This window comes from Camelus bactrianus, chromosome 1 (assembly GCF_048773025.1).
Source record: "Camelus bactrianus isolate YW-2024 breed Bactrian camel chromosome 1, ASM4877302v1, whole genome shotgun sequence".
Lineage (NCBI taxonomy): Eukaryota > Metazoa > Chordata > Mammalia > Artiodactyla > Camelidae > Camelus > Camelus bactrianus.
In genome coordinates, this window is record NC_133539.1 from 51,035,318 (window position 1) to 51,060,323 (window position 25,006).

Genomic DNA, 25,006 nt, shown 5'->3' on the forward strand with positions numbered 1-25,006 from the left:
AAGAGAACCATTAGCAAATACTATTGTAGCTATTTCACAAATGGAGTCAGTTTTTCAAGATCACACTGGAAAACAATGGTATGGCTAATAATGGAAACCAATAATCTCTGATTCTTAATCTGATGTTCCAACTAACAAAGCCTACAGTCTCATTATTTTAGCAAAACCAAACTCAATTTTGAAGCAAACTCATTTTCATCCTCTTTATGCAACAGAACTATATTACTTATAATTTTGAACTTTTCCCTACTGACATGTTCTAAAAGATTAAAAAGGGACTGTCTAAGCTTTAAGACCTTTCATAATTCTGTTCTATATAATATTAGAGATGGGAGCACTTCAATAATTCTTCTGTCTTAGTTATAATGCAATTCCCTGCTTGTAGTAAACATAGGGAAAAAACAACATATATATATAATAAAATTGCTCTTATTGTCATGACAACAGGAAAAAGCAACAGGAGGGGAAAAATCTTGGCTCTTAAGAATGGTCTGTTACAAGGTGTCAGAGTCCATTATGCATTGTCAATACCTTCATTTAGTTTTGCCTTCATATGGTTTACTTCAGGGCTGCAAATGTAATCCAACTTTCTCAGTGGCATTTAGCCTCTGGAAAAGCAAAGCAAAATTTGAACAGGACTTTTTATCCTTTCCTGGGGTGGTGCATTATCTGCTCATTTTGAAAAACTGCCCAGTGTTTTCTATCTCCTACTCTAATGTATTTTTTTAAATTATTATGTGAGTATCTCTGAGTTTTAAAATTATAATTAGTAAGATCATCATTAAATAATAAAAAAGTAAGTGGATTACAAGAGCCAGACCAGGAATAATAGGGTGTGGAGATAAAGAGCAGACTGCAGTAACCATGACAGTGACACATCTGCTCTGCTCTTCTCCCAGAACACCTACCTCCTGCTGGCCCAGTTTCAGCCCCACCAGCCCCACCAGCCTCTAGACGTGCTAGTGATGTTGGTGATCTCATGGTTGTGCATCTCGGAATAATGGGCCCTTGGCGAGTTGCTGACAAATGGGGCCATCCGCTCGATGGTTTCTTGGAACAGTACTTCCAAGGTGTGGGCTCCAATCCATGTGCATCAGAATCCCCCAGCAAGCTTATGAGAAACACATTGTTTTTAAGTTTTATTCCTGATCTGCCAAATCAGAAATGCTGGGGGTGGGCTTGAGGAATTTGAATGCTAAAAGGCACACTAAAATTTGAGAATCACTGCCTTAGGGTAAAGTGTGAAAAAGAAAAAATGGAGGGGAATCCCTTCTGGCACTAAGTACCTACGAAGGGAGGAGGAGGCTGCAGCCTAGGTAACGAAAAGGGAAGCAGACAAGCTAAAGATGAAGCTGGCCTAGTTCACAGCTTTCCTGATGTTTTTACCTCGGTTCTGACTGCCATAGATTTAAGCTGGAGAAAGTGTGCTCTAAACACATGTGATGTGTACAATGCTGGCGTGTGTTTGTGTTATGCACCTCAAAAGTGAGCCTGCTTCTAAGCTAATTAATTTTGCCAGCACCAAGGATGCCAAAGGTGATGTTTTTCAGCTTCCCAGAAGAGCCAGGCAGGTAAATAGTTAGAACATGGTATGGTCCACAATGAGACAACACTTCACACCCACTAAGATGATTATAATCTAGAAGACAGACAGTACTAAGTGCTGACAAGGATGTGGAGAAATTGGAACCTTTCACATTGCTGGTAATGCAAATTGCTAGAATATAAAATGATGCACCTTTTTGGAAGACATTTTGGCAGTCCCTCAGAAAGTTAAATGTAAGAGTTACAGCATCGTCCAGCAATTCTACTCCTAGGTAAACACTCAAAAGAATTTAAAACATATGTTCACACAAAAACTCGTTAACAAATGTTCATAGCAGCATTGCTTGTAACAGTCGAAAGGAGACACAACCAAAATTTCCATCAACTGAAGAATAAACAAATGTGGTGTATTTATACAATTGGAATATTATTACTAATAATATTTCAAAACTTGACCTAGATGAAACCTGGGTGTGGCAGGTTGAGACCTTTCCAAGAAGGGTCTAGTGGTCTAACATCCATTTTCTGAAACCCACTGTTCCAAACTGACCTTTGTATTCTCACTATTGTATCTTACACAAAGTCATTTGTGAAAGGAGTCTGTACCAGAGAAGAAGTCCCTTTCAGGAAAGTCAGGTGCTAGCAGACTTTCCTCTAAGGCTACTGGACTGAAGGTGGCGTTGGTGGTTTCCGATGCACGTGTGAGTGAATGGAAGAGTGTTTTAAAAAGGTTTATTTAATGTGGATTGATATTGTAATGGAAGGCTTAACTCGGGATCCTGGACTGTCACTTGCTCCTTTGTTCTCCACCCCCTGAAATGTACATGTGCTTCAATAAATTTTTCTCACTTGTCAAAAACAAACAAAAAAACCCCCATGAAAACCAGCAATAAACAGAAATGAAGCATTAGCACATGCTACAACATGGAAGAACCTTGAAAACATTATGCTAAGTGAAATAAGCCAGATACAAGAGAGCATATATTATATTATTCCATGTATATGAAATAGGCAAATCCATAGAGACAGAAATTAAATTAGTGCTTATTAGGCTTTGGGGAAGGAGGGAATGAGGTGTGAGTGCTAATGGGTACTGAGCTTCTTTTTGGGGTGATGAAAATATTCTGGAATTAGGTAGTGGTGATAATTGCACAGTTCTGTGAATATACTAAAAACTTCTGCATTCTACACTTTAAGAATGGGTTGTGTGGTGTGTTAACTATGTCTCAGTTTTAAAAAGTCATGGAAGAAAAGTCTAAGAAAAAAGGAATAAATTTGACTACATTAAAAAAAAAATGCTTTGTAGTTGTCTAGAGGAAAAGCTATCTTCTGTTCTCTTCTACTCACACTCACGATACTTCCAACACCAGATGTGTGGGTCTTCCACACATCAAGCAGTTTTGTGACACCGGCTGGATGTCCTACAATTGAATTCAGTTCTGACACTGTCTACCTGGTATTCACATAAGAGCTCATAGGTTAAGGGGTCAGTCCTACAAGACTGCCCACCTGCTACCTCAGATGCCCATTACAAGTCCAGATTGTCACCTATGCTCTGACCAACCATCTATAAATTGGAGGTTCTTGTGACCCACCCCCCAGGTTTGTTTAATTTGCTAGAGCATCTCAGAGAATTCAGGAAAACATTCACTTATTAGATTACTGGTCTATTATTAAAGGATATAACTCAGGATGTGCAATGTGGAAGAGATGCACAGGGTAAGGTCCAGAGGTGTCCCGAGCACAGGAGCTTCTGTCCCCATGGACATGAGGTGCTCCATACTCCTGGCATGTGGATGCATTCACCAACCCAGACGTTCTGCAAACTTTGTATCTGGGGAATTTTTATGGAGGTTTCATCACATAGGCAAGACCAATCATTAACTCAATCTCCAGCCCTCTCTCCTTCCTGGAGGATGGGAGGTAGAGCTGAAAGCTCCATGCTTCTAATCATGGCTTGGTCTTTCTGGTGACCAGTTCTCATGGTGAAGTTCTCCAGGAGCCCACAAGTTTCTTCATTAGAATGAGAGAGACTCCTATCACCCAGGAAATTACAAGGGATTTAGGAGCTCTGTCAGGAGCCAGGGGAAAGACCAAGTATTAGAACCAAAGATGCTCCTAGTGTTCTTATCACTTAGGAAATTACAAGGATTTTAGGAGTTCTGTGCCAGGAATTGGGTGCAAAGACCCTATTTTTTTCTATTATTTCACAGTGGTAGTAACATAGAATATAGAGGTAATCAGAGGCCACATGGGGCTCCCCGCAAGGGAGGGACACCTACTTATTTGGTAGGATGGGGCAGTATTAGGGAAGACTTCCCCAAAAAGGAAGAAGGGATGAAGAGGAGAGTAGAAGGCCAGTTACTGGGGATGGTGCCCTTGTGAGAAATAGCAAGTAACTGGGCTTTGGGGGCTTGGCAGACAAAGAAACTAGAGGAAGAGGCAGTGACGGAGAAGAGCCTGGAGGGATTCAGATCAGTGGAGAAAAGATTGACTTGTTAATAGGTGGTGTTGGGACAACTGGAGAGCCATGTGGAAAAAAAAAATCATTCCTCATAACCTATGTTAGTATTAACTACAAAGGAATAGAGATTTAAATATTAAAAATGTGATGCCATAAATGACTAGAAGAAAAATAGGCCTCAGTAACCTGGAGTGGTGAAAACTTTGACTCTAATTCGAAATCTAAGCAGAAGTTTGAGAACTGTGGTTACGTGAATCTAGTCAAGCCTCTAGCTCTAACTGCCTGTCTACAGGAAATACAGGAGATAAAAGATCCTGTTCAATGACACCACAGAGTGCAATCAGCAAAATGTGGAGCCTGGGTACCTCAGGTTTGTACTGCTCCTTTGTGAACTGCTTTCTTTAACAAATAAATGCAAAAACAGAAAAAAAGGAAGGAGGGTTACTTTTAGATTAAAAGATGCTCAAAATACATATCAACCAAATGCAATCTGTGGATCTTGTTTGCTCCCCCCAATTAAAAAAAACTGAAAAAAAGCACAACTTTTGAAACAAATGAAGAAATTCAAACCCTATGTGGATATTGGATAATTTTAAAGAATTGTTATTAACTTTATTAAGTATGATCATGGTAATGTGCTATGTTAAAAAGAGGAGGCCTTATCTCTTAGAGATATAGACTGATTTACAGATGAAATGGTATGATCTTTGGTATTTACTTTAAAATAATCCAAAAAGGATATGTGTGGGAAATGGGAGGTAGAAATGAAGTAAAGTGGTATGTTTGTTAATAATCATTAAAGCTGGATGGTAAGTACATGTAGATTCATTATTCTATTTTATATTCTTATAAAAATCCTGTTCTCATTCTTTTGGGAATAAATCTGAAAATTCCCAGAGCCCCTGAAGGCCTTTTCAGCAGGAAAATGCCAAGATGAAACTGGCATCTGAGGGGTATAGCCCTGGGGCTAAGAAGACTAGATAAGGTGCTGTCAGGAGGTGATGGTGATAAGGGACTGGATGAGGAGAATGTCGAGGTCAGGGAGGGGAGAGTCAGGGTACGGACAGTATGAAGGAGGCAGAAGAGGCAGAACCTGATGACCATGGACTGAGAAAGCTAAAGAAGTAGGAAGCAAGGGTGACTCTCAGGTCTCAGGCTCAGATGAACGACTGTGTGCTGAGACCATTCAACAAGCAAGGAAATCCAGAAGAAATTAAAGTTGAGGGTGAAGGAAGTGATAGGTTCCATTTCAGACAGGCTGAGTTTGAGGTGCACATGGAACATCCAGAGCTTAGGAAAGAGATCTGCACCAGAGATGGGGTGTTGGCAATGATCAGCTGCCGCAAAATTTCCATGGTAGCATGTAGAGTGTAGGCACAAGTAAGCGCTCCTGTCAAGAGTGAGCACTTCTTATCAAATTAATAAATTACTCCTGGACCGTTGTTACATTAAAAAAGCAAAGTGGCTTAATCAAGAATGATAGCAGAGACCCACACAGTAATAATCTGTGACATCCATGCTGCTCTGTTGCCTCTCAGTTTTCACCTTGAACATGTCATAGATCTCCAGGGTTTAACTGCAAGCTTTTCTTGTTTCATTTCTTTCCCCTGATAAAGGTGTTTTCAAGAGAACACTAAGGCTTGAGTGGGAAGGGATAAATTGGGAGTTCACGATTTGCAAATACTAATTACTATATAGAAAATAGATAAACAAGTTTATACTATATAGCACAGGGAACTATAATTAATATCTTGTGGTAACCTATAATGAAAAAGAATGTGAAAACATTCTTGTATATGTATGACTGAAACATTATGCTGTATTCCAGAAATTGACACATTATAAACTGACTATATTTCAATTAAAAAGAATGCAAATTTTAAAAGAGAGAGAACACTAAGGCTTTAGTATATTGGGGGAAAAGAAACATCATGAGAAAGATCAATTTTTTCTTTTACACTTCACCTTTTTCCTATTGTTCTTTCCGTGTTGCCCATGGTATTATAAAAACTGAAGGAAAACACCAAAACCATCTAGATCCAGGGGCACAGTTCAATGTCCTGTCTTTTAAACAGCCGTGGTAGCGTTCAGTCCTTGGGATGACATATGTATTCAGAAGGAGCCATGCGGCTGCTGGTGTAAAACAGCATTTTGTTTCAGGGACTGATTTATGCCTTGGAATAGGGCAAAGAGAAGACGACTCATCCCCTCTGGTATCTGTTGTTGGGGGAGCATCAGGCCATCTGCTGGGCTTTAATAAAACGTGACACTAACATTTTGGTTTGAAGCACAGAATAATTTTCCAAACCAGAATTAAAGTTTGTCAGCAGTTGAGGCACTTGCAGGTCTTTTTTTGTTTTGGGGTTTGTTTTTTTTTAATAAAGATATTTGCATCTTTAGTATTTACATTCAAATAAGAAGAGAAGCACATTACGCTCCTTTTTCTGTCCTGGGCTTATTCTTGTAATCTTGTGTTGACTGCCCAGTCCAAGCTTCTTGGCCCGGCATTTAAGGCCTCCATAATTTGGCTTCACCCAAGACCACTTAAATCAGAATTTTGGTGGGTTGGACCAACATCAGTTTTAAGTCTCCCCTGATGATTTCGTTGTGCGATCACTATTGAAACCATCAGTGGTTACAACGTGAATGTGGAGAAGACAGCGAGGGCATTTGGATTATTTATCTTATTGATCAGAAGCAAATGTGAGAAATTAAAGTTTTTCGGAGCTTCAGATGGCAGCCACGATGTTTGATGTATATGCATGTGCATGGGTGTGTGACTGGTGTTACCGCTCTCTGTCCCGGCTGCAGGTGAACGCTGTGCGGGTGTATGTGAACAGCTCCTCGGAGAACCTCGACTACCCGGTCCTGGTCGTGGTTCGCCAGCAGAAAGGGGTGCTGTCCTGGCAGGTTCCTCTGCTTTTCCAAGGACTGTAAGTGGATCTTTCCCCAACAACTTCATTACACTTGTTTTCTTTCAACATCCTAGACCTTAATTGGTTTTTTCCTTAATGAGGAGAAACCAGACATTCGGAATGCGGACATATTATGCATGCTAAGTGCAAACAGTGGTCATGGTGCATGCCCCCAACCTGCTCAGCTCTGTTTTGTTTCTGTCTTCTTTGAGGTGCCCATAAGCACTCTGCCTAGATTTGTAGCATCTGGAAGAACACTTAGCATTTTAATACTATCCAGAATGTTCTGTTGTTCTTGGTTGGTTAGTGGGTCATCCACTGAGTATTTAAGTCATACTCAACTTAAAGGAGTAACACCTCCCCCATTCTTTACAATGTTTACCACGTGTGCTTTCTTTATCTTGTAATATTTATTGAGCACTACCAAGTGCCAGATGCTGGGGACACAGTAGTGGAAAACAACAACAAAGTCCCTGCCTACTGGAGTTTATATTTTTGCAGGGAAAACTCTCCAAGTCACTAGAGCACTAGTAAGAGCAAACCCAGAAGGCATGCAGACATGGGCACATAGTACAGTGTTTAATCATTTTTGGAGGTTGAGGAGTTTGAAGATTGAAATACTCTGATAGCCTTGACTTGGACTCTGGGGCTTACTTTACGTTCATTTAGAAAAACCTTGAAGAGTGGGAAAAGGAAATCAACTGGTTGTTTTATCGGAAGAGTTTCCCCTTCAAAATCCGGTATTTTTTCCTGATTTAATTAGAAGGATGGTTTGGCGTGTTCACAGCCTAAGTGAACTGGCCAGCACTCAACAGTCCTCTCATCCCTGTTACCACGCCACACAACCCTGTGCCAAACACACTAGCTCTGCAATTACTATCAGTAAGTCCAGTATGAAATTTTAAATGTAAGGACTTGAAATGAAATTTAGGGAGAAGTGAAGTGAGGTGTTTCTTTCCCTGCTTGTTCATGGAGTCTCTTTCTACTTCTGGCTGGTTTTACCCTCGTTTGGCTGCTGCAGATACCAGAGGAGCTACAGCTACCAGGAAGTGAGCCGCACCTTGTGTCCCTCGGAAGCAACCAACGAGACAGGACCTCTGGAGCAACTGATCTTTGTGGATGTAGCATCCATGGCGCCCCTGGGTGCCCACTACAAACTGCTGGTTACCAGGATCAAGCACTTCCAGCTGCAGTAAGCGGGACTCCTTGCAGCTTTTCTCTGTTCGCTTGTCAGCACGTCCTGCGCTTGCGCATGCGCACTTCAGCTGCCTTGCTTCCTACCTTCTTTCCAGATCAACTCTCAAGAAGGAATTCATCCGCGTAGCATATTGTCTTAGCACGTTCTGAATGCTGCTGCTCCCAGCTGGGCGGCAGGGCCTTACTCCGTGCAGTGGGGAGGCAGCAGGGGGCTGGAGGAGAGGGGAAGGGTGTCTGACCTCAGAGGTGTATCTGTTTCCCAGGGTCTGTGAGGGCCCTGTCCTCTCTGTCAGGGCCCTGTCTTCTCCGTCGTCCAAGCAAGAGGCATTGGTGACGGGTGCTTTTGTGTTACTCACCAGTGCCACTCTTCTGAAGGAAGATCTTAAGCTATTTTTTATTTTTTATCATTAATACTAAGGAACTGGAAGTTTTCTCCTTCCGGTTAGGAATGTTCATAGGTTGAAAGTAATATCGTTATACGGCTTTGTCCTTTGTGCAAAAACTAATGACTATTCCCTCCTCCTTGCACTTCCATCCTTGAAATCAAATCAGTTGGGATACAGCATCTCAAATTGTTTATATTAGACATGGAGTATAATAAAGTTCAGTTGAGGGCATGGTCTCTAAAGAATCTACGTTATTCCTATAAAATATTGCATAAATCTGTGTGAAAATGTGAACAGAGAGGCTAAGGTTATTCCTTCATAAGGGCCAGAAAATTCAGGGAGTTTCCAGTCCTGTCCTACTCTAAGCCTTCTCAAGAGTTCAAACCATTTCCTCCCCTCTCTGTATTTTAAATAAATTTTTAAAAGATGTATTGTTAAATGGTTATATGAAAATTGGGATTTTTACTCATCAAAAGGTATCATTAAGAGAACAAAAAGACAAGCCATGGACAAGAGAATATATTTCCAACACACATAACTGACAAAGGGCTCATATGCAGAATATATACAGAGCCCCTAGAAATCAATAAGAAAAAACAGGCAAGCTCTTGGCTCCTGTCCCCAGTATCACCTATTCTTCTGTAGCTCTGGCTTCTTATGGGCAAGAATTTTGGAGAATATGAGTCTGGACCCTGCTCAGAGTTGAGGCTGGCACCCAGTTGGGTGCAAGGCCAGACTCAGCTTCAGTGGAACAAATAGGTTTTCTGAGGCAAAATTGTGGCGATCTTAGGAGCAGAAAATATACTTGAGAAAACAGTCTTGTGACCTGGACCTCTCACTAGAACTCTGGGACAGAGACAGAAGAATCTCAGATGGGGAATCAATGTTTATATTTACCCATTAAATATATATATTTATATATATATTTATACACACACACACACACACACACATATGTGTGTGTGTGTGTAATACAAATGGACTCAAATATGCCAAGTAAAAGACAAAGAATGTCAAATGAGATTCAGAAAAAAAATACTAAATATATGTTGCTTACAAGAGTACAATCTTTTAAAAAGAATGTATAAATGTAAATAAAAGGATAGTAAAAGAAATACCACACTCTAATACTAACCAAAAGAAAGTTGGTGCAGTATGTCATATTATACAAGATATTTCTTAATTCAAGGTGCATTACTGGATATAGAGAGGTATTTCATATCTTTAAAAGAATCATTTACCAAGAGGACAAATTTAAATTCCAAATTTGTATGTACCCCATAATGTCACTTAAAATATGTAAAGCAAAATTGCAGAATAAAAAGAACTAGACAAATCCATCGTCTCTGTTAAAGACTTCGTAGCTAATAGAATAGTGGGCCAAATTTTAAAATATACATACAAGATTCCCCCACTATGTGAAAGTAGAGCATTTCTATCAAACCTTTTACAAGCTGACTGGCATAAAGCAAAGAAGCAATTCCCTTAGGATACACCTTTCTAATGGATGCATAAAATAAATTGAGAAAAAGCACAGATGCTCACAGACACAGTTCAAAGGTATGGCAGCTTTGGTGCGTAGATGCTGAGTATAGTTCCACTATCACTGCTCAGAGTGCACACTGCAAAACAAACGCTGAGTACTGTTTTTACTTTTCACCTTTTTTCGTAAAAGCAAAACTCTCCAGATTTCTTTTGGTTAGTGAAAGCAGGTACTAACTAGAGAAGTGGCATAGAGCAAATTTTTGAAAAATGAGGAATAACAGTATACAGTAATTAGAACAGACATTGGCAAACTATGGTCCACAGACTGGCCACTGGTTTTTATAAATAAAGTTTTATTGGAAAACAGCCCTACCCATTCATTTACATATTGTCTCTGGCTGCTTTCACACTACAATGCCAAAACTGAGTAGTTGGGATGGAGACATTCTGGCCCTCTAAGAAACATAATTAATGAACTTGAGCTAATTAATGTATTTTGAAAACTGTATCTCAATATGATAGAATGCCTAAACATTTTAAGTGTAGATGCAACCTTTACCAAAATTGCCAAGCTCTCGTGCATGTCTTGATATATTTCAAAGGACTGAAATCCTTGTATATGGAATTCAGATAGAAATCAACTACAAATTGGTATCTAGAAAATCCCCAAGGGTTTGGAAGTTAAGTAGTCTACTTCTAAATAACTTATGAGTCAAAGAAATCAAAATTAAAATTAGAAAATGTTTTAAACAAATGATAATGAAAATATCCAAGCTTCTGAGATGCAAATAAAGCACAGCTTAGAGAAAAACCTGTAGCTTTCAAATGTATATGTAAGGAAAGAAGAATGACTCAAAATCAAGGTGTTAAGTAACCATTTCAAGAAGTTGGAGAACTGAAAATAAAATTCAAAGAAGGTAGAAGGAAGTACTAAAATAAAAGCACAAAACAATGAAACATAGAACAGATTGACAATGGACAAAATCAACTAAACCGCAAATCAGTTATTTGAAATATCTAGTATTATTTTTGTACCTGTGTAAAAAAAAAATTAAAATGGCTTGCCCATGGAAAAGAGACTTGAACAGACACTTCACAAAAGAAGTTATCCAAATGGTCCAAAAACACAACTTCATTAGCTATCAGAAATGCAAATTAAACCTATAATGAGATCCCACTGCGCTTCCCAAATTGCTACACTTTGAAAGAACCAACAATGTAGTTCCACTCTAGTTATATACCCAACTCCTAGATATAAAATTGTGCTATTCATTCAATGGAATACCACACAATAATATAAATGAACAAACTACTGCAGTCCCTAACAACAATAAATCTCACAAATACAATGCTGAGCAAAAGAAGCCAGACAAAAGAAATACATACTGTTTGATTGCATTTACATAAAGTTTAAAAACAAGTGAAACTATTTTGTAATATTAGAAGTTAGGACAGTGATACTTTTCAGCAAGAAAGAAGAGGTGCATGATTATGCTGACTTGGTGAGAATTCATTTAGATATATACTTACGATTTTTGCATTTTTTTTTGGTTGGAAAGAAAGGTGCTTTATTCAGGAGGCTGGCAACTGGGGAGAAGGTGGACTTGTGTCCAAGAACCAACTCCCTAACTTTTCTAGATGTTTGTTACACTTCAGTAAAAAAGTTACTTTTTGAAGAATCAGAATATTTAAAAATATTTATATGCTACTTTTTTGCAGCTTGTTTTCCATATCAGAATTTTCTGTTCTGGTACAAAGCATTCCTCAAATTTTATAAAGCAATTTATTCTGAAGTCTGTAGCCAGTGGAGTTGCTAATAGGAATCAAATATCTGTCTTGGTCTTCTCTACAGCCCTTGACAGTATATACCCTTAGATGGACAGGTGGATTAATGAAAGATCAGAAAGATGGAGAAGTAGTTACAGCATTTTTTCCAAGTCACTCCATTAATTTTGGTGTAGAAAAAAGTGACATGATAACTTCAAGAGCAAAGAATCCCCCCACCCACCAGAAGAAAAAGACAGAAAAAGATCAATTAAATCGAAGTCTCTAGGAGGGAGGTTTGAGCATTATAGAATATATATTTTTTAAGTTCCCAGGTGATTTTAATCTGCAGCCAGAGTTAAGAACAAGTACATTTGAGCAGTTTCTACATATGGTGCTTATGTTTGTTTTAATAGTAAATTTGTTTATGATATTAAATAATGTGGGAATTTGTGCTTGTAACTTGAAGGAGGTAGCAGCACATTACTGCTCTGAAGTGCAGACTGAACTTCAGAGAAGCCTTAGCTTTACTAATTGGTCTCTGTATCTGACCTGTCACTGTCACCTGGGAGCAGTGTACTTGAATTCTAGGGCTGGTATCTGTGAGGCTAATTAGACCCTTTGGAGAACTGAATTCTGTGACACTGAAGTCATAAGGTCACAACTCTGTGCGAGTGTTAGTGAATGAGATGCGTGTGGTGAAACTGCAAATCTATTCCCTCATGTTGTCTTCTGTTTCCATCTCTCACAATGTGACTTGACCTCAGCAACCAGACATTTAGAGAATTTCAAAATGCACAGTTACCAGGGCTTTTATGAGACTAAGATAAGCCTGAGAAGAGATGGTAACTGAGATCTTTGTGTCTCTTCCTCCCTGGCTCTGGATTGTCCTATACAAGCCTTGCTGGAAACCCAGAAATCCAGAGGATGATGGTAAACAGACCAGAACTGAGGGCTGTGGTGAGATCTGGCCTCACGTTGCAGTCCTTGCTGTATGTTTTTCAGCAGCAGAGTAGAAGGTATATGAAACACATTCTGGGATTTTTTTTCTCTAGAATCATAAATCTTAAGAACAGAAGGATCTTTGGAAATCAAATCCACTCATTTCATTTTTACACGTGAGCAAACTCATGCCCTGAGAGGTTAAATGATTTGTCCAAACACACAACTATGAAACGGCAAAATTAAGACTAGATTTGCCTTCTGACTTCCAGTTCTGTGCTCTTCCCACTGTAACATGCTATTTCTATTTTCTGTTGAAAATTGTCCTCCTAATTTTTGTTGCCCTAAATATGTTTCTCAATTCCATGAAGTATTTATTTAAATCCTGCTTAAAAAATAAAACTCTGCCTTAAAGCATTACTCCTTGCCATCTTAACTCTCCCCTACCTGCCTCCACATACACATACACCAGCTCTGCCACCGCTCCTTTTCCCAGACCCCACTGCCCTGGTGTTCAGTGCTGCAGAGTGTGACGTTGCAGACAGGGAAGGGCAGGAGGCTGTAGGGACTGGCAGGCACCTGATCCTGGGGTGAGAGGAGCTTGGAAGGGCTGTTAAGAAATGCAGATAGTTGTCTAAATTGTGACAATTGTGTGGAGGATGGATTCGAAGGGGACAAGACCAGACGCAGAGAAATTAGAAGGTGATGCAGTGGTCAAGATAAATAATGAGATGAGTCGAAGAATTTGGAGGTGAAATTGACAAAACTTGATTGGATACGAGGAGCAAGAGAAACGGGAGAGTCAAAGATGACCTTCTAATTTGTCGATGGCGGTGCCACTAAAAGATGAGAATTTTGAGGAGGGGAGGAAGAGATCAGTTCACTTTGGGACATGTTGAACTTGTGCAGATGCCCAGCAGAGTATTGAACATATACCAGCATGACGATCAGGAGAGAGAGCTGAGTTACAGAGAGCCGGCTGAGTAGAAATGCTTTAAGAAGGCTGGGCCACGCGATGCCTGAGGCGGAGTTACCCGAGATAAGGGGAGAGACAGGCAGTACTCAGCCCTTGATCTCTGAGATCTTGTATGCTGCACCAGGGAGTTTAGACTTCACCTTTTAGATCATGGGAGCCACTAAAGGATTTTAAGCAACAGAATATCATGAACAGATTTGATTTTTAGAGATGACTTTAGTGACCATGTGGAAGATGAACTGGAGAGAGAAGAGGCAAATACACACATGGGGATAATTTAGTAATTCAAAAAATATATGCAGCAGAATCAAAAATACAGTCCCACAAGAGTACTTGCAGCCTTCAACCCTCCTCTAGCCTACTAAGTGAAGATCTTGACACTTTGTTTTGAGAGAGAGTTTTGAGTGCGATAGCTCAGCTACTATGCTGTGAAAAGTAGAGATTTTTTAGAAAATGGATGAGTGAAAAGGCTTTTATAACATTTTGCTATGTGTCATATTATGTAATCACTCTTTAGTATTTGGGGGGTAGACTACAGTAATGATTTACATTACTTTTCAATTTTTTTTTCTTATTGGATGCTCTATTGAGCAAAGAGGTGCTTCAGGTGGAAGCACGTGTATCCAGGTTACTATTATACTAATAGAATCTTTAAGACTTGGTGAGCAATCAAATGTGGAAGTTGATTAAAAAAACAGGGAGTCCAAGATGACTCTAACAATGATGTCGTTAGTCATCTAATGACTTACTAAGAGACGTAGCAGGTCAGGGTTAGGGAGAAGATAATACATTCCACTTTGATCATATGGAGTTTGAGGTTCTTGAGGGACAGTCAAGTGCAGAAGCCCAGCAGATAATCACTCTTCTGTGACTGGAGCTCAGGAGACAGCCCTGGGCTGAACATGGAGGCTTGAGGTTCACTGGAATTGGTGTGGTTTTCTTGACAACTGAAGTGTGTGTGTGTGTGTGTGTGTGTGTGTATGACTTTAATGGCAATTTAATATATATAACTATACATATAGGAATGAAAATGTATGTGGTGATGGAAAATGAGATCAAGAATATCACTGCAGGTCACATTCTCAGTTAAGGGATGGTCTGAGAAGCAGGAATTCTTGGAAGAAATTGAGTCAGCATAGCCAGATGTGTAGGAGAAACCCAGGAAATCAGGTGTCTCAGAGCCCACGGGAAGAAAGAGTTCCAAGACGAGGGAGTGGTTGTCAGTGTCAAATGTCACTGTCACAGAGAGGTAAAGAGAGATAAGGATTAAGTCACTGGATTTAGCCATTAGAAGGTGACTGGCAGCCTCAGGGGGATGGCAGGGAAAGAATGAATGAGAGATGAGAGCAGAGTACTCTTTTACCAGGCTGGTCTGTGAAGGAGAGGGAGGCTATAGAACATCAAAGGAGGGAAATTAGGGAAAAGAGGGGAATTTTTGTTGGGCTATTTTTGTTGGTTATTTACTTTGAAAATGGTTGAGACTAGAGTATATTTCTAAACCAAGGGGTAGAAAGGCAGATAAAATTTATAGGAGAGTTGGGTTTTTGTAGAATCAAAGTCCCAGAGAAGGGAAGAAAGGTCAGTATTTAGCACATGCAGAGTTCATACTTGGACCAGAGCAATGAGGTGGAGGGGTACAGGTGATGGAGGGTTGGTGGAAGATTTGGGATAAGCAAAGGCAGTTCATGACAGATGGCAGGCAGTAAGGAGATAACAGGAAATGATACCCTGAAGTCCACAGTCCAAGTGCACAATCTGGTGTAATTTCCCTCAACAAACAAAGGGTTTTGAACGGCCACTGTGCTCAGTGGGGGGGGGCTTTGCTATTGTAAGATGAATACGATGCTCTGAATCTCACAGTCCTCTCTGGTCCTCACCTCAAAAATGACTTAGCTTTGGTCTCTGCCTGTGTTTCCACTTACTACTGCTTCCCATCCCCCTTTCCTTTTTCTTGGGCTTTATTACCCGCCTGTATATATTTCTGCGCTGCCTCCCTATGGGCCCCTCTCCTTCTTCTCCTCCTGCATCCCTTACTTGCACACCCATCTCTCTTGCCCTCTGTTCCTTTCCTCTTTCCCTCTCCCTCCAGCTAGCCAGCAGGAGGACACAAAGTCAGCTTTTAGGCTTTCTTATTTATTAAATAAACATTTGTTTCCTGTGCTTAATTTTTTTTAAACAAGTTGAATTTTTTTCTACTTCTTTCTCTAAAACTAAAGGTATACATGTGTCTCAGTTAGATTTGCTCTGTTGGCTAATGACCCCTGATAAAATAAACCTCCCCCACCTCTGTCAAGGCCCAGAGGGAAGGAAGCAGAGCCTTTCATCTGCAACAGACACTGTGTTGATTTTACACACTGTTGACTCCATGAGAAAGAGAAGACTTCAGTGTGATAGTCTTAAAAGAATGTGTTTTCAAAGTCTGCATGTGTTGTACTAGTGAATAAAACATAAAGAATAAGGGGAAAAAAAACAGAAAATTCATATTGATGTCCATACATTCAATGTTACAACAGGAATTCAAATGACAGGGGAGAATTTAAAAACAAATGTTTGGCCAAAGAAAACTCTTTGCTTCTGGAAATCTCAAGCTGTCTGTTGCTAGCCAAGAAAATCAGCATCCCCTTCTTTCCCCTGACCTGGCAACGAACAGAATTGAGGGCCCCGTGTCGCCCTGGTAACAGGAGATGACACTCCCCACACTGCTGAGAGCCACACACAGCACCTCAGGGCCTGACTTTGGCTGCGGAATCTCGGGAGCACACACACAACTGGATTGGACGTCGACTTTGGCTTCTTTAGGTGACTTTAGGCCAAGTGTTAATAACCGTGCTTCAGCAGAACCAATCCTTGACTCTGATGATGATTTCTGCTGAGAGTGGATATATAAACATTGCACCCATTGCTAAATTCTAAGCCTAGTCTGCTGACAGCCTAAATTGTCATTACCTTTAGAAATAGTGCTCAAATTTTATGACTTCTAAACAGCACCTCCAATTACAAACTTCCTACTTAAATATCTTGGCACGCCATTTCTAAAGGAATCTTTAATAAAAATTTGTTAAACTGTTTAATTTCTATAAAAGGAAAATTAGGAATGGAAAGAAAGACTCTTTAGAGTGAATCAAGGGGTGAAGCTGCGGAGGGGGCCCAGGAGAAGTTCAAGTTCAGGTTCCCAGAAATGCAGGCCACCCTGGAGGGCTGGGGTCATGCCATTCCCCAGATGCAGGCATTGAGAGGGCAGTGGGCATGTAAGAGTGATCTTCGTAACTAAAGGTGAGGCAAGAACCAGAGAGAACAAAAGCCTAAAAGCAGCCCTCATGTGACTATAGAGGAGACCAAATCTGTCACTGTGTTTTCCGGCCTCTTGAACTGCTTCACATACGTTCCTTCCAACCGCACCCTAGGCTACAGATGTCTGCGTCCCACACGCTCCTCACACTCTCCTTTTCCCAGTGCTGGCTCACTGCTGTCTTTCCCAGAAGAATGGAAATATCTAATAAAATAATTCACAGCAAATTAATAATTGGAGAGAAAGTAACTTCATTATATTCTTTTGGTGGCATGTGCATTTTAAGAAGGGTCTTAGAAGGTAATGCCTAGCCCCAAGAGACACAATCTTGGATGGAAATGGAGACAATTTGGGGGTGACCAGGGGCAGGAAGAGCTTGCTCCTATTCCTAGGGACCCTTCCGTGGTGATTATCTAGACACCACATTTTTTTAAAAAACGATCTTTTGCCATGAAGGCATCAGAATTATTTTGAAGTGCTATCTGAATTATGTAAAAGGACCTCAAGCCCTCTTTTCCTCTCTCATTCAACCCACTTCTGACACCTAAACTCTGTGCTTGATTGTAAAATCTTAAGAGAATCCAAAGACAAAAGTGTCTACAAAAGCAAACAAGTACTTACTTGTATAGGTATAACTTCATGGGTATATAAAGACATAAAATTGATCCCTTCCCCAGTTTGATCATTCTTGAGAATTGAAACCACCAAGTTCCAATGCAGTGTACTTGTCACTTTTATGGACCCAGAATTCCCTTCACAAATGGTAGGGCTGTACTTGCATCTAGTTTAAGATAGCATCCTTTTAAATAAATAATTTTTGCTCGCTAACTTCTGCTTTTCTCTCACTTTCCCTCTTTCCCTCTCCCCCTTGCACTTCTCAGGACAAATGTTGCCTTTCACTTCACTGCCAGCCCCTCTCAACCTCAGGTAAGTGAAGGGTTTCAAAGTTATCATAATTCCACCTGTTGGTGTTACCCAAAGAAACCATGGTAACAGAATCAGCATGTGGTGTTGCCCTTAATCTTTCACAACTTGAGCTATATTTGTAATTTTGGAATGTTGTTCATGTAACTGGGATGTTAGACACAGTATTTAACCTTATCACCTGAATTGGTGTGAAATAGGAGGCATGACATTTGTCTGCAGATGTTCCTGGGCTCAACCTTCATTCATCAAATTGTGAGCCTACTATGTACCAAGCACTAGGTGCCAGGGATGGAAGGTGAAGAAGAGAGAGATGCAACTGCTGCCTTCACGGACCTTATAATCTGGATGGGGGTAGGGGACAGGGAGTGGAAGGTCACCACTAAACAGATACACAAATAGTCAGTTGATCTGGAAATACAATAAAAGTAAGACAGATTTTCATTTCTACAGTGTTATGGGTAAAATAAATTAGTTTTTTATGTAATAAAGAAAGAATAGGAATGTCTAATAATAAAAATTATTAGAAGAATTGATATTTGTGTTGTGTTCTCCATTAGACTATAATCATAAATAGAATAAATAGATGAAAATTTTGATTGATTCAGGCTGCTTTTCTAATGACACTTCTAGTTACCTTCCTTTTTCCTTTCATAGCTTCTGAAAGAGTAAAGTCTATGCAAAAGCAAGCTTAAAACACATTTATTTAATGTCTTGATATTTATTGTAAATTCTGTAGGCTGCAGCTTTGGCTACTTATTTTTTGCTTTGGATATGCTAAAACTGGGATTAACATATTATATGGACACTGTTATAAATCTATTACAACCACTTGTGAGCTGGTAAATATTTAACAACGGGTTCTCAGAGAGAAAGCCCTGATTTGTAGCGTTTGCCCATTTCTGCAGTGTAAATACCTCCACCATGGCCGGTATCAGGCTGCCAGCGCCAAGTCACTGAACACTGAGTTGGGGACTGATGTGCACGATCAGCTCCCCAAACCTGCATGAGCCGACTCCCACACACCCTTTCAGAGTTAAATTTCCCACCAGCGAAAGCCTCCACAGTGCATAAATACTGCCACCCAGTGACAGAAGAGGACTCCAGGTCCACAGTCCGTTGCCTTCAAAGTTACTGGCCACTTAAAATATGAAATATTTGAAAGCACTCATTGCTAAGTGCAATGGGAGATATCTAGAAGCCGGGCGGGAGCGACCTGCACCCCAACTGCAGAAACAGTACAGTATAATAGTCCTGCACAGACCTATAGACAATATGATGTACTGAATGTTGTAACGTACTTTCAGTTTGTAGACTGAAAATCAGTGATGACTATGTATCATAGCTTCTTTGTATTAAAAAAGTATTAAATATTAAAGCCTAAATAACTTATATATAAACCCCAAACTGGAGTAAAATATACTTAGAACAAATTAATGAAACAAAATAGAAGTTCTTTGACATCTATGAAGGTCTTACTTTACTTGTAACTGTTCCCATTTTGGCCTATATTTTTATACCCTCTTCAATTGTAGGAAAAATTTTCTGTTCCTATAAACTCACCCAAACTCTTGCACATACTCAGACAATCTGCATCACCACTGTCTGCCTCTATTCCTGTAGAGAGAAGCAGGTCACAGAAACTGGGTAGGTAATCAGGGTTTAAGATGGTGATTTTCAGCCTAAATTCCAGACATTGCTTTGCATCTTTGTCATTTGCTTCTTTCTGGTAATTATCAAGGCAAGGGGTTTATTTGGTGGGGAGGGTTATGGTAATTTAGAGATAAAGAAGATTGATAATACTTTGGCATATAGATAAAGTTTCAGTAGATGTCTACTCTTTGCACAAAACCATATCTGAATATATATGATGTTCATTATTGCTAATAGTAACCATAATAATGCTTTTGAGTCACAAAGTATGGCTTCCCTAAGAACCAAGAATACCTGTGGGGAATTACAGAGTATTCACCTTCAGAAGAGCCCTGTATTATATGTATTTGAATCAAGCTCCAAACTGAAAGCACAAAATGCAGCGGGTTCTTGCGAGTGTCGCTGCCATCTGCTACGAGGCATGAACAGACTTCCAGACAGCAGCGTTGATGACACTCTTTAATCTTGAGATTATTTTTTCCCTATCAGAAGGCTTTGGGTTATTGAAAAAGTTCTATTTTTATTGCTCTGGTTCTCAGAATAAGGTTAATAAAGAGGATGTTGGAAAGCAAAATTAAGTTTACCATGTTTTGCCTCTCCTTTAATGTGGTAAATTTATTAAAGTCCTAGGATAGGGGCTTGTTTCATCTGGTTTCCTCAAAATCTTCATCACGTATTTCATGTCGAGCTTGTCAGCCTGTTACCATATTTGTAATTATTGGGCAGAAGTCCCCTTCCTTCATTGTTAGTAACATCTTTAAAACTCAGAGTTAATAAATTTTTTCAGTGGATTTATAATATAAGTATATAATTAGTATAATCCCTATTATAAATGTTTCCTTATTCTGGTGATACATGAGAAATACTTTTCAATACTTTTCTCAGCCTGCCCAAAATTGTGAACATATTTCAGGGGCATAGATGTAAGGGCTGGTCTCTTGAGTCTAAATGTCATCTCATTATATTCCAGCCAGAAAATAGATTCTTTGGCAAAAAAAAGAAGTCTAGAGGAAGGGTAGGACCAGTGCTAATTTTTGCCTATGGGAAGGTGGTTAAGATTGTTGAAGAACAGGCTTATCTGCTTTTCAAGGTGGAGCTTCATATTTCAAACTGACCACACAGAGGCAAACCTTGTCTCCTGTTACATTTCACATATCTCTAATTCAAAAGGTTGCCCAGAGGGAGGGGGAAATCTTCTTAAATCTAAATTGGAATGAAATGTAGCAAAGTTCAGTTGAGAAAAAAAGACCATAAAAATGGTAAGGCAAGACTGTATGAACTGGCTACTTTGCCTTGTTCACTGCTATACTCCTAGTGTCTGAGCTCTGCACAGAGCTTTTTCTCAACATGCAAGAGATGAATGGCTGACAGAAACACTGGAGGCTTACTGAGATTCACAGCTGAACTTCGTGCCCAATATTACTCTTACTCGTGTGAAAACAGTTTTGAGTTCGTGATTGTAAACATTTCTTAACATTAACAAGTCTTGTCTTTCTTTTCCTCATTCTCAGTATTTTCTATACAAATTTCCTGAAGATGTGGATTCAGTTATCATTAAAGTCATGTCTGAAGTGGCTTATCCATGTTCCGTTGTCTCAGTCCAGAATATCATGGTGAGTCTTAGTAACTCGTCCCCCTTCCAATTTGGAGCATTATATCGTCAAGGATAAAGGATAAAGGAGAGCAAAGGGTGAGCGCCATGTCATCCTCCTAGTATGTATCTCTGACAAAACTGCTAAGTGATAAAAACATCTTGTGCACACAAGTGGGCAGTCTATGTTTGTGGCCATTGATCTGGGGAGATAGAGAATAGCTGACGCTTCACCAAAATAGATAAAGGAAGGAAGGGAGGGAGGGAGGGAAGAAGCATCATGACGAAGAACAAGGAAGACCAAGTGGGCGGCACAAGAAAAACAGAAGCCTACTGTAGTTCTATGTTTTAAAATTTTTATTGTGTCATTAAGCCCTTTCTGCCTTGTAAGGTGTTAGTAAAAAGTGGAGAAAGTATGATATACTTTAAGACAATCTCTTAAGTTCTCTTTGATATAAAGTGACCTTGATTTTAGAGAACATGGCATCAAGTTTTAGGAAGACTCTTTTATGACTGTTCTGGGAGAAAACTCTTGATGGTTTCTGGCTCAGTAAGGACCCCTCCTCTGTGATCCAGATAGTATGTTTAGTATGTATAGTATGACATCAATGATGCTTTTTATGCCTTATGCACGTTACAGTGCCCGGTGTACGATCTCGACCACAATGTGGAATTTAATGGTATCTATCAGTCCATGACCAAGAAAGCTGCCATCACACTACAGGTAAGACAACACTTCTGTGGTCATTATTGTCAATGATAATGCACATTTTATAATCAGGTTACCTACTGGACTTAGAGAAACCTAAGGGATTACCATTCACTGTGTGCCTTGAATCTCTTTCCTTTCTGATCAATTTTAAAACAAAGATTGCTACACCTGGGTGTTGGTGGACAATGCTGCTCTGCCAGGTGCCCCACCCCCCTTGGGGAATCTTGGGAACCTATGATGCAGCAGGACATGTATATGACGGATTGCTTAGGGAGATGAGGGCAGAAGATTCCAATCTACTCAACAGGGGATGCCAATTTAGGGTAAAGTTTATCAGATCCATTTAAAGCAATTAAGCACATTCTACTGACACAATAATGTAAATCAACTATATTTCAATGAAAAAAAACACATATTCTAATAATTTATACTACTAACAGTGACCAAAAGAGAACTTCAACTCTGGGCAGAATGGACAGGTTCAAGGAAATATGAACCACATTTATGTAGCAGTTTGCCCTTTTGGTATTATAATTAAATTATTGTTTCAATGGTAATTTTATAGCAAAAATGTACACACGCATCATGTCAGTATATTTTCAAAGAGATTCCATCCCTGCCTTTAGAATGGTACTTACTTGAAGTATCTGCAATTTGATCTGTTCTCTAGGTAAGGAGATACTGTCTATTGAATAATAAGCTATAAATGAGAAAAGATTAATTATAATTTAGGGATCAGACCTAAAAGCTTCTATTAGTCAGGCTTTAATTTTCTTTTTTTTTTATCAATTGAAGTCTAGTTGATTTACAATGTTGTGTTAGTTTCAGGTGTACAGCAAGGTGATTCAGATATATATATGTATATATATGTATATATTCTTTTTCAGATTATTTTCCATTATAGGTTATTACAAGATATTGAATATAAGTCCCTGTGCTACACAGTAGGTCCTTGTTAAGCTTTAATTTTCTAATGTCTCAGATTTGATATCTCAAATATCTGCTCTTGTTTTAGTATTTATTTTTCCCTTAGCACCTTAGCATTAAGTGGTTCCAAATTAAAAAGGACAAAATAAAAAACCACAGTAGGAAACTCAGATTTTACATCATCCAGACACTAAATTAACAAAGTACAAAGCTTTTCAGTACATTCCTACTTTGAATGTGTTTGGCAATAAATTATTCTCTTTTGAGCCCATGATTCAGTCTTGGGCCATTTTCTCAGTAGGTTAAAGATAATATAGAAATTTTGAAATAATTAAAAAGTCAGAATTGTAGAAATACACTGGACCTTAAAGATCATCTTCATTCACAGATAAGAAACTGGGACACAGAGAAGCCCATATAGAGAAAGTCAAAGCCAGGACTATGACTCAGGCCTCCTGATTGGAGCCTTTGCTTCCCTAACCTAAATTATGTATTTAACTGTTGACTACGTGACTTCTGAGAAAGTCGTATTTCATTAGATTTTAAACCAATAGAAACTTAATAAAGTCAAGCTAAAACTGCTCTAAAAAGATAAAGTTTATTAATTTAAAGAACTTAATATACAATTACTACATAGGTTGTGGACATATTTTTTATATGGGATCTATGATAGTTCCAAGCACACGAGTGGGTACAAGACAGATTGAAATGAGAACAGTGTATGTACCTAATTTCTTAGCTGTAACAATTGTTTTATTGTGGATAATCTGGAGCAGATCATGGGCATGTGAAAATCCTTTCTAACGAGTTAAGGAGCAGGGGTGAGCTTTACTTTTCTTCTCTTTCCTCTTTCTTTTTGCCCCCACCTGCACCATTTTGGACTTCCTCCCTTCTTCTCACTATCTTTCTTTCTCATGCAGAAGAAGGATTTTCCAGGCGGGCAGTTCTTTGTGGTGTTTGTGATAAAGCCTGAAGATTATGCTTGTGGAGGATCTTTCTTCACCCAGGGTAAGCAATAGTGAGGAATAGTAATGCTAGTATATTATTTACATAATAAATGTTAATATATTCTCTTCTAATATGGCTACTTAGAAAAGCCGAATAGAACAGCATGGAAAGGAGCCAGTAACTGATTTTGGCGCCTTCCAATCCCTCTTGACCTTCTCTAGTTCCCACTAAGTGAGATTCGGCAGCAGTGGCTTGGCCAAGCAGTCTGAGCATATTTGAGGAAAAAAATAAAGGGAAGAAAATAATAGATCTCAAGACAGTATGGATACTACAAAATGCCATTCAGTGCGTTGAATCTGTTTAAAGTCTTGTACTCCCTCCAACCATGTGAGGTACGTTCACTCTGCTGGCCGTTCACTCAACAAATATTTATGACTATGAAGTGATGACCTTGTATGGCAGGTCAAGGATCACCTTCTAACGTCATTTTGGTAGCTAGCAGTAACGGGCCCACTTACATTTATCAGCAGTCATCATTTCCACAAGGAAAATTCAGGGGTTTCAATTCCTGTTGCCAAAATTGCCCCTTTCAAGACAGTAAGTAAGTAAAGTGGTAAGACTAATCCCAATGACAGAGACTGTGTGAGCTCTTAGGGACAGCACAAATGGTCATGGGTAACTACCCAGTAAGTATCTTGGGAATGGAATAGGCTACTGATTGAAAACACAGACCCCCAGCAGCTGATGGGGATATGTGATCAGCACGGAGAGTACTGCTGAGTGTAACATCATTCCCTCGGTAGCTAGGTGAATTTTCTTCTTGTATGTTCTTTAATCTCTTAATTACATAGCTCCAGAGTTTTGCCAATGTCTGATGTCCCCAGTAAACTAGAAGTTCTTTAATATAAGAAAAAACAAATTGTCACTGGCTAGAAAAATGCAAACCGGAAGATAAAGTAGCTATCTATTTTTTTGCTGCTGTTTTCTTCAGATGTCTGTGGCAGACTGAGTTGTATGATATCGGGAGAAGGGTCACGCCTTCTTCATTCAAGGAGGGAGGCTGCAGTCTCATTTACGTCCCTTAGTGCTACCAAAATGCACCCAAGCAAAGGCTAAATTGAAAGTTTTAACCAAAAGGAGTATTAGATGGTTTGAAGGTTGGGGGGTTGGGTTTTCCTGCAGTTTTTGCTAAAAGAAAATTCAGCAACCAGGGTTAATTCTGGACAGTTTTGAAACAACTGTTCAGAGGAGAGGTCAGGAACCTAGAATCTGATCCATTGTGCTTTGT

At 39.4% G+C, this 25,006-nt stretch overlaps 1 protein-coding gene across 5 annotated transcripts in view; it reads left to right on the plus strand.

Moving 5' to 3' along the window:
- Window positions 1-25,006, plus strand: part of SIDT1 (SID1 transmembrane family member 1) — an 88,087-nt gene that overhangs the window by 22,699 nt on the left and 40,382 nt on the right. For all 5 annotated transcript variants that reach the window (XM_074363694.1, XM_074363690.1, XM_074363686.1 and 2 more), the window contains exons 2-7: window positions 6,821-6,942; window positions 7,946-8,116; window positions 17,845-17,890; window positions 21,052-21,153; window positions 21,772-21,855; window positions 23,691-23,778. In XM_074363694.1, coding sequence (XP_074219795.1) covers window positions 6,821-6,942; window positions 7,946-8,116; window positions 17,845-17,890; window positions 21,052-21,153; window positions 21,772-21,855; window positions 23,691-23,778 — 613 coding nt within the window. The remainder of the gene's footprint in view (window positions 1-6,820; window positions 6,943-7,945; window positions 8,117-17,844; window positions 17,891-21,051; window positions 21,154-21,771; window positions 21,856-23,690; window positions 23,779-25,006) is intronic.